The sequence below is a fragment of the Zingiber officinale genome, chromosome 8B, assembly GCF_018446385.1.
Source record: "Zingiber officinale cultivar Zhangliang chromosome 8B, Zo_v1.1, whole genome shotgun sequence".
In the NCBI taxonomy this organism is placed as follows: domain Eukaryota; kingdom Viridiplantae; phylum Streptophyta; class Magnoliopsida; order Zingiberales; family Zingiberaceae; genus Zingiber; species Zingiber officinale.
In genome coordinates, this window is record NC_056001.1 from 1,331,155 (window position 1) to 1,341,925 (window position 10,771).

At 35.1% G+C, this 10,771-nt stretch overlaps 1 protein-coding gene across 1 annotated transcript; it reads left to right on the forward strand.

Moving 5' to 3' along the window:
• The first annotated feature begins 7,703 nt into the window (after nucleotides 1-7,703).
• On the forward strand, nucleotides 7,704-9,759 carry LOC122015635 (40S ribosomal protein S13-like). Its single transcript, XM_042572634.1, has 5 exons — nucleotides 7,704-7,821; nucleotides 7,920-7,992; nucleotides 8,078-8,216; nucleotides 8,335-8,521; nucleotides 9,508-9,759. The coding sequence occupies exons 1-5, from the start codon at nucleotides 7,799-7,801 to the stop codon at nucleotides 9,539-9,541; spliced, it is 456 nt and encodes a 151-aa protein (XP_042428568.1). The 5' UTR covers nucleotides 7,704-7,798; the 3' UTR covers nucleotides 9,542-9,759.
• Nucleotides 9,760-10,771: the final 1,012 nt, after the last annotated feature.

Consider the following 10,771-nt stretch of genomic DNA (forward strand, 5'->3'; position numbering starts at 1 on the left):
ATAGATTAGGACAGACAAAAGCGTACTCGAAGTCTTACTCGATCTACAATTGCTGATCGTGAGAGAAGCAATTGGCTGTCCCGAGGTAACATTGCAGCGGCAAGACGTTTTTTCTTTCACACATTTGTAAGGTGCTTGATCAGAGGAAACGACAGTGAAGAATAGAAAAGGGATTAAAATTTTAAAAGTGAGTATTTGAATGGACAATTATTTAATAAAATGGAAGGGATAAAAATTTACCATTCTTATTTTTCATTTCTATCCTTCTGATTCTCATTACGATCCCTTTTCGTGAATCAAGAAGCCCCTCAGCCTTCGTACTGTCCATTTCTGATTTATTTTAAGGCCAATGTAAACTTTCTATTAAATCGGATTCAGCATAAAGCATAAATTAAATCAATTAAAAAATAGGAAAAATTACTAAAAACAATTGGTTTATGTTATATATATATATATATATATATATATAACGGACAAGACAAATTTTTTATTATTATTATTATTATAAAACTATTTTTTTAAAAAAATTATTTTTAAATTGGAAGATTAGGCTCGGAGGTGGTGATATACCAAATTTTTAATAAATCAAAATTTTAATATAATATAAATTTTATACTGTTTATGTTAAAATTTTAATATCATACTTTATTTTATATTAATATTAAAAAATTTAATATACCAATTATATTGATATATTTTTAAGTATATTAGCCTCCAATTTTAGTAAAATATTTTTTAAAATTCGGCTTAAATTTTGTTTTCCAATCGGTAATTTACCAAATCACCACCTAGATATCTTAATTAACCAAAAGGCATATGCTACTTTGGTATTTATCAAAGGACGCACTTTTTCAAGTGTACTTCCCTTTTTATCCTTCTGACGAATCAAATTTTTTTTTTGTCGTTTTTTTTTCTCCCTCTTCTCTTCCCTATCTCCTCTTTCATCAACGACATTTAAAATTTAATTAATTTTTTGATAACATTTTAATACATTTAGATAAGCTAAAATAAACTATGAATAGCAAATTTGAACTCCTTGCAACATCAGGAATCTACAGGAACTAAAATGGGTATAATCTGAGGTCTCTAGGTCCATCAGTGGGTTTCGGTCCATTTTAGTTTCTATGGATTCCTGGTATTGCAAGGAGTTCAAATTTGCTATCCATTATTTATTTTGACTTTTAGAAGGTGTTAAAATATAAGAAGAAAGAATCAGCAAAAAAAATTCATATCAGGTCCACGTTGAGCCTGATATGAATCATATCAGGCCTAACGTAGAGCCTATTTACTGATTCTTTCTTCTTATATTTTAACATCTTCTAAAAGTCAAAATAAACAATGGATAACAAATTTGAACTCCTTGCAACATCAGGAATCTACAGAAACTGAAATGGGTGTAATCTGAGGTCTCGAGGTCCATCAGTAGGTTTCGGTCAAAAAGGCTCCACGTTAGGCCTGATATGAATTTTTTTTGCTGATTCTTTCTTCTTATATTTTAACACCTTCTAAAAGTCAAAATAAATAATGGATAGACAAATTTAAACTCCTTGCAATATCAGGAATCCATAGAAACTGAAATGGGTGCAATCGGAGCTCTCTAGGTCCATCAGTAGGTTTTGACCGAAATCCACTAATGGACCTAGAGACCTCAGATTACACCCATTTCAGTTCCTGTAGATTCCTGATGTTGCAAGGAGTTCAAATTTTCTATTCATAGTTTATTTTAGCTTATCTAAATGTATTAAAATGTTATCAAAAAATTAACTAAATTTTAAATGTCGTTGATGAAAGAGGAGATAGGAAAGAGAAGAGGGAGAAAAGAAAAACAACAAAAAAAAAGTTTGATTAGTCAGAAGGATAAAAAGGGAAGTGCACTTGAAAAAGTGCGTCCTTTGGTAAATACCAATGTAGCATACGTCTTTTGGTCAATTAAGATATCTAGGTGCGTGATTTGGTAAATTGTCGTTTTCCAATTGACTCATCTGTAACCATGTCTTACAATCTCATTCATCCATTCTTTACTTGCTTTCGAGCTCAACCACACATCAAATCCGATCCAATAATCCAACCATATCTGTCTAATCAATCAAGCGTCGTTGGTTGCTCAGTGCGACTTCAAAGATTATTCAAGGCCCTCTATATAAACAGTAAGCAAACCCTATTTGTCCTTGTTGCGACGGCTATTGCTTTTGCTCATTGCTTCATCGCCGTCCGCAGTCACCACCATGGGTCGTGTAAATGCTAATAAATTAAGCTCTATGTATTTAATATCATGCATTTGAATATATAGTAACTTAGGCAGGTAAAAAATTGAGTGAAAGATGTAACGAATGAGAAATATGGTATGAGAATTAAGTCGATGGACTCGATGCATTCGAAGGACGAGGAGTTACGGAAGAGTACACTGGTTGAGCGAGAATGACACGCGTGTCGCTTCCGAGGGACGAGAAACCGAAGCGAAAGACTACACGAGGAAAAAACCAGAGTTAGATTCGGATGAATACACCTTTGGAAGGTCGGAGTATCACCCAAGTGACCAGAGAAGAAGCCAGTGACTGGAGAAGGCGTCAGATAGTCAACACTTGGCTGATCGATCCGGGCGCCCAGACTATTGGGGCACTCTAGAGTTAGGGGGTGAATAGTTCGTCTCGCTTCATCGATGATAATTTGCAGTGGAAAATACGACACAAGTTCCTCAAATGTCAACTCTAAGGATTTATTTGGTATCCACCTCAAGAAAATGTGACTAATCCAAGGATTCACTCGGAGCACACTATCCATTATGAAATACACTCCTTATCGGACCAATCCGGAGATAGAGAAACCTCGTACAACTCAAGAACAAGAAAATACGACTTGAAATAAGGAAGCAAATATAAATACAAATCGAAACACGACTCAATACTTTGAGCCTTTAATCCCTTAAGCTTGAGCGCCTCTTAAAGCTGGGAAATACAACAGCACTTTGTCTCCCAAAACTTCAAAGAACTGGCGGAGAGGAGCGTGTAAGCGTTGTTACGTTTGAACCTCGACGTCACCTTTATATTCCATGATTTAAGGCTTCCAAATGATTGAGTCTGCTCCTAATGGATTTGTCACGTCAGATCTAATCGATCCCGGTCATCCAAACCTCACATCCTGTGCAACGATCAAAGACAAACAAAGGAAAATTGGCTTACTCTACAGTGATGAGCATGAGTTTTTGGAATGGTGTGACACTTTGTTTGAAAATATTTGCTCCTTTGGTAAGAGTTTTTCGATTGGTAGATGGAGATAGAAAGTCATTGATGGGATTTCTATACGGCAAGTTTCTTCAAGCTAAAGAATATATCAAGGTGGCTCTGAACAACGTGAAATCAAATTATCAGCCTATCATAGCCATTATTGAGTCAAAAATGAAGGATAGACTTGATACATCATTGCATACCACTATTTTTTTGTTGAATCCTTATTTTTACTATAAAGATAATTCTATTGCTCTTTATGAGGAAGTCACGACGGGGATTTTTGAATGCATGAAAACTTTGCATGTCAATGAGTTAGATCTACAAGATACAATTATTAACAAAGAATTTCTAAAATATAGAGATAAGACTGGGTTATTTGGAAAAACATTGGCAGCAAAAACATGTGAAAAAAATGATGATACATTTGATCCATGTGCATGGTGGAGTACATACGGTACTCACAAGTTCATGTGGGTGTGAAAGAAATTGGAGTACATTTAAAGGAGTAAGTTTTAAACTTTCAGTCTTTAATTAAATTAGCTATAATTTTTAACGTCTATACTCTATATTCAGGTACTAACTATAATATTTACCTTTTCTATTTTTTTATATTCATACAAAGAAAAGAAATCGGTTGGATGCCAACAGGTTGAACAATCTAGTATTTGTCCAATTTAATGCTAGATTGTTGAACAAACAAAAAAGAGAAAAAGAAAGAAATATCGATGTCCTTCTTGCAAAAGATGCTTCAAATGCAAAAGGTTGGATTGTGGATGGTGGGAAAGATGATGAAGTTGAACTAGGTTCCAGGCTCACTTGGCAAATGGTTGATGAAGCAAGTGGAGTAGATGAAAATCTACAACTCCGAAGAAACTCTAGAGTGAGAGAACTTCATGAAGATGATTTTGCATCCGAAAAAGAAGAGGAGGATCACAATAATGATATTGAGTTTGTGTCTAATGAAGAACAAGTTATTGAAAATTATGGAGAAGAAGAAGTAGAATAAATATGAGTGTATGAGATATTATTAGTTGTGTAATTTTGAACTCATTTTGTTAAGACATGATTTATGTTATTCAACAATTATATTTTGCTTAGTGGTTACTGGTTCACAATGCATTGTAATCTTGAATTGAACTATTGCTACTATTTTCTAATGTTTTCCACCACTAAAGTTGTTTTAGCTTATACCAGGTTTTAAAATTCGAGTTGGATATATGTTCTACTGTTTACTACTGTTTCTTTTACTCATATTTACTAAGTCTAGTATATTTCCTTTATACAAAACTATTAGTTTTCTTTTATAGTTTTTCATTTTTTGGTATTGGAAAGTATGCATTTATTTCAGTATACATAATTAGATCTCTATTGCTATGAAATTGTTTAAGACAATATTTAGATTTGCATATGACATTATCCACAGTCCACATGAAACAAGGGATACCTAGGAATCCGCCTAGTGACGCCTAGTCCTCGCCTAGGCGCTAGACGTTGGTCTGCCGCCCGACTAGCGCCTAGCGAATTTTAGAACCTTGGTCTCAATCGACCAATGGTTGAGAACCAACAACTCAGAATTATGCAGGATTTGTAGTTGTAGAGTTATCAGTTGAATGCTAAAGTTATCAGTCGAATGGTGTAGTTGACTAGTAGCAAACAGAATGGTTCTGTTAACTAGCCCATGAAGATCAGTGGATTGGTAGCGAGCCGTTGGAGTGTAATAGTCTATTTTTTTCAAATAGGCCAGTCGACTGGTGATTTTACAGTCGACTGGTGACAGAAAACACAACTTGTGTTTTCTCCCGAGCTTTATTTAATTTTGCTTGGGGTGGGCGATCATGGTTGACGAAATAGACTTGGTTAAAGTCTATTAGAATCTTCCAAGCTCTCGTGCGATCAAGCGTGCTTGTGCGAGGTTGTGGCGAGGTTTCTCCACCCACAAGGAGCTACTTGAGCTAGCCAGAGTTTTCCGGAGAGTTATCCACCGACGGATCGGGAACGTCTATCATACGACCAGCTGTGATGTAGGAGTCCTAATCTCCGAACCACGCTAACGCAACGTGTCAGTTTATTTTCTTGTTTATTGTCTTCTAGGATTTAGCTTTCTACTTGCTAGTTTGTTTTTATATTCCATTGTGTGCTAACAAGTTGTAGGAAGCAAATGTCCTGGGTGATCGGCTATTCACTCCCCTCTAGCCGGACATCAAGATCCCAATATAGGGTTCCCTTGCCCAACTTCTGGTCAACCTTGACTTGTTGAGACTTTCTTGTGCCTAACATATGGTTAGCCTTAATCTGCTAGGACTCATCATCAAGTGTCCGGTCAATCCTTTAACCCACTTGGACTTTTCTTCCCGTGGCAACTGCTAATTGTCCGATCAACACCTTGACCTATTTGGACTTACTATCTTGTGCCAAGTGTCCTATTTTCTATAACCCACTTGGACTTCCAAACACCAGGTCCAGTCAACCTAGATTTCCACATATCTAGATTCACTCACTAGGATTTTTCACCACCTGACTTTACTCATCAGGATTTTGCTCTGCCTAGCTTCACTCACCCTGGGTTTTTACCTGACTTCACTAACCTGGATTTTCATCTGTCTAGCTTCACTCACTAGGGTTTTTCGCCTAATTTTACTTACCAGGATTTTCCTCATTTCCTCGCTTACTCACCGGGACTTTCCAATTGTTTGACTTCATTCACCATGACTTTTCAGCTACCTAGTTTCACTCACCAAGACTTTTCAATATGTCTAACTTCACTTACCAGGGCTTTCCAACTGTCTGCCTTCACCACTAGGACTTCCCAACTGTCTGACTTCACTCACCGGGACTGTCCACTGCCCGACTTAACTCACAACGACTTTTCAACACCAAGTGTCGGGTCAACACCGACCCACTTAGATTTTCCTCTTCTGCCAACTTTCTCGTTGGTCTTGCCCTTGCCTAACCTTTAGTTAGGACTTTCCAGTCAACCTTAACATTGACTTCTTGTCAAACTTTGACCATCAATCTCCCATATGGATAATTGCATCTGCAATCTCCATACATTGTCAAATATCAAAATTCAAACATCACGACTCAAGCTTGAGCTAATTCAAGCTTACTCAACCTTGTCAACCTTGACTCAGGGGAAATTGCACCAACATGGATCACTAGGGCGTCGAACAAACACCTCGTCGTAGTGGATCACTTTTCAGGTCCATGTTAGCAACGGTTCAGGCATTCAGACATGGTCCAGGTGCTCAGATATGAAAAAAATTCTATTTTCCAGTCGTTGCGTGGAGATAGAGTTTGTCTTGTTGGAGGAGCTCGGAGTTCACCACATCAACAACGAAAAAACTGGACCAGAACATTATAAATAAAGCTCTGGTTCACTTAGTTGAAAGACAATACTTTATGTACTTCGAATTTCTTACTCCGTCTTTTATAGTTGTACTTTCAACGTTTATACGAGACTTCTCCACTTCTGATGATTCACTCGTGAAAAGAGATTGTGGTGAGCTTGAATTGTCCTGGAGTAGTAATTTTTCGATTACAAACTAAGTAAATCTAGTTGTCTTGTATATATTTTTTAATTTCATTTTAATTTATTTAAATATTTATCTAATTTCAATGAAAAAACACATATAAATCTGGTGCACAATGATTCAATTAGTTGTCCCATCATAGTGTTTGGCAAAATCTCATGTAATTTATCGTTTTAGGAAGCGTGGGCCGTCTCGGAAAGAGTGACAGTTCAGTTTTTACCATATATGAGAAGTAATTTTTTAGCTCAAGAAATGATGTGACGGTAGTATTAGGGATCTCTAATCCGTAAATTACGGATAAGAGGATGATCTATTGCATGAGAACTTTTGATTTGAATGAACTCTATTTTTAAATAGGTGAGATTTATTTAAATCAAGGATCTTCATACAGTAAACCATTTCTTAGTCCGCAATTTAAGAACCAGAGTATCCGTGCTCATGACGGTAGGATTCTAATCAGTTTTTCAATTACGAAAGAATTGAATTTTAATTTTAGTAAATTAATACTAATATATTTGTTAATGAACGATTAAATTAAAAATATTGGACTGATAAACTGCCTCGTGTTAGCGTTCACTCTATCTTAATAGTTGATTAAAAATTTTCATGGGGCATATAAGCAATTTACTAAAAACATTTATTTATTTTTTATAAATAACGGAAAACACAAACTGTATTATTATTCTTATTTATATAGAAATCTTCGAAAATATTTTTAAATGGAACATTAGTTTTCAATTTTAATTTGAATTTTTTAAAACATTTTTTTTATTTGGATTAAATTTTTGTTTTTCAATTTTGTTTTGCAATATTATTCATCCATTCTTTACTCGTTTTCGATCTCAACCACAAATTAAATCCAATCAGGTAATCCAACCATATCCGTCTGATCAATCAGGCGCCTCAGGGAATATTCAAGCCCCTATATAATAGAGCAGTTAGCAAACCCTATTTTTCCTTGTTACGCTTTTGCTCGTTACTTCCTCGTCGCCCGCCGCTCGTCGCCGCGCAGTCGCAGCCGCCGCCGCCGCCGCCGCCGCCATGGGTCGTATGCACAGTCGAGGGTAATATAATGCTCTAAGCTATGCCTCCTCGTATCCTTCAGTTTGTAACTCGTTTCTTCTCCCTCGATTTGTTAATCTCTGTTTTTTTTGGGCTATAGAAAAGGTATCTCTTCGTCGGCGCTTCCGTACAAGAGAACTCCGCCGAGTTGGCTCAAGATCTCTCCCCCAGATGTGAGCCATTTTCTCCTCGCTCTTTATATTCTTCTGGATTTTTTTTTTCCCTGAATCATTCTTGGCGCTCGATGATCGCTGTCAGGTTGAAGATAACATCTGCAAGTTTGCCAAAAAGGGATTGACGCCGTCGCAGATCGGTGTCATTCTTCGTGATTCTCACGGAATCGCCCAGGTCAAGAGTGTTACTGGGAACAAAATCCTCAGGGTTCTCAAAGCCCACGGTATCATTGAGATAAAAAGCTTCCCATTTTAGAATCTTGTTTCATCTTGGGTTGTTTCTATTCTTTTTATGGATCTTTCTTATATGAAAGTTTGTTCCTTCCTTTGATGTGGATGAAGGTCTTGCACCGGCTATTCCAGAAGATCTGTACCACCTGATTAAGAAGGCTATGGCAATCAGGAAGCACTTGGAAAAGAACAGGAAGGACAAGGACTCTAAATTCAGGCTGATCTTGGTGGAGAGCAGAATTCACCGCTTGGCCCGATACTACAAGAGGACCAAGAAGCTTCCACCAACATTTAAATAGTGAGTTTTCAACCAGTCGTTTATTTTATTGGCTAATTCTTGAAATCAGATTAGTTTAGATCCTAAAGCTACTTCAATAACCAAATGTTTGTGTGATTGTGTCGCAATTCTTGGGTCATAAATAATAGTACAAATAGCAATTCAATTTCATATCCATTTGATGTATACACCAATTCACAAAATTTTGGCAGTAAGTCTGTCTTTTCTTATCATCATAAATAATGAAATTTTCCATCAAGAAAAACTTCGTCTTACTTATATGCCATGTCATCCCAACTATTATCAATCAGGAACAATTTATGTTTTATGTTGATGTAAACTAATAAGAGTGGGATATAATCCTAGAGGATCAATAGGGTTTATGGTTAGAGTGGAAAGTGCAAGTGGTAGTGAGAGGCCAATCATGCAATTAGAAGTGAGATATGAAATGTAAATATTGTTAATGTTAATGTAGCTTTCCCTAGAATTCAACAGAGATTCCATTTTTCCAACTCTAGATAGTTGTAACTAACACAATTCATTAACTTGGTGACGTTGATGTGTAGATCATGCTCTCTACATACAGGAAGTTAGAGAGATGTAATGAATTTCCATAAGATGAGAGTTTTGTTATAAATGAATTGATCTTACATAGTCTGAACTTTTAGATTTTATTTTCCAGTTTACTTTGTCTGAACTCTTATACCGGAGCTAGCAGTTCAATGACAATACATAATAAAAATCTGTTCTTTTTTTTAATATTTGATAATACCGGAGCGGACAAGGATTATCTTATTAAACATCAAACAATTCTTCAAAATCCCATCATTATTATAGATAAGAGTTGGCTGGTCTTTTGGTTCCTGTTATTTAAATTGGATTTATATTTCTTTTATATTTGGTGTTCAAAAAACACTTTTTATACTTATTTGGTTGTTTGCGATTGAGGTTTTGAACATGTTAATTTGAGGTTTCAATCTAATTACTGTTTCATTGCTTTCATGCAGCGATGCAACTACTGCCAGCACTCTAGTGGCGTAGATAACGTGATCGGAAATCATGGCCCAATACTTATTCTTGATTCAGCAGACAGACTTATTTATTAAACGAGAAGAATTATTGTGATGGCAAGTTGTTTATCCATCGAATTTTGCAAACTTTTTCAGATAATCCTACCTTTCGCTCTCTAGTGTTTTGTTAAGTCAGACTTGATGGCTGTGCCTTGGCTAAATTATTTCTTGATTCCGTTCGATCAATCAGTTTTGGTGTCTATGCTGCTTTGCGTTTTTTTTGTAATTTCCGTATAATGCTGGAGTTGTTTGAGATTTTAATAGGCACAACAATTGTAATTGTTCATGATTTCACTTTTTACGGATAGATAAAGGGCGAACTAATAAAAATTTATCACAAGGTTCAAATTTAATAACAAATATTATGTTATGAATAATAGTGGATGCAATTAGAATTAGTTGAATACTTATTATCTATTTTAAAGGTTTTCTAACTTCTATGATAAATATTATGATTTTCTATATATGTAATTTATAAATATTGAATGTGACTATTAATTTTTTATATTTTATAATTTATATTAGTTTTGTTCTATAAATTAGACATGGGTGAGTCATTTGTAAGATGATATGAATTGAATATGGAATAAAATTTCTTCCTTTTCTCTTATTTCTTTATTATTCACTTCTTTCCTGGTCTCGAGACATGTTCTCGCCTTGAGCACTTGCTTTTGATTTTTAAGAGTTCTCACTCTTGATTTATAATATATTATTAGCACGAAGCTTTTGAGGAAGCTATGTTGTAATGGATGATTTTAATAAGCTCATTTATTTTATTTTAATCCCATCATTATTACATCTTATAATGATTATTTCAATAAGCTCATTTATTTTATTTTAATCCCATCATTATTACATCTTATAATGATCATTTCAATAAGCTCATTTATTTTATTTTAATCTCATCACTTTTACATCTTATAATAATCATATCGAACTAAACTAGATTTTAGGGCTCTCGACATCATCAGAAAGAATTATCTTTCATGAATCCTTGATATCGAAATACATCTTGCTGCTAATGGCCTTGGAGATGTCATTATAGAAGGAAATAAAACTACCAACCAAGATAAGGTCAAAGCAATGATCTTTTTTCGTCATCACTTTCACTATGCTTTGAAAATTGAATATTTAATCCGGAAGGATCCACTTGTTCTTTGGAATAATTTAAAGGAGAGGTATGATCATTTAAAAATAATCA

Bases quoted from the DNA above. Each gene is read 5' to 3' on its own strand.
- LOC122015635 (XM_042572634.1), top strand. From the start codon at position 7,799: ATGGGTCGTATGCACAGTCGAGG. The intron at 7,822-7,919 runs GTAATATAATGC...TTTGGGCTATAG, and splicing joins GGTCGTATGCACAGTCGAGG to AAAAGGTATCTCTTCGTCGG. The intron at 8,217-8,334 runs GTATCATTGAGA...ATGTGGATGAAG, and splicing joins CAGGGTTCTCAAAGCCCACG to GTCTTGCACCGGCTATTCCA.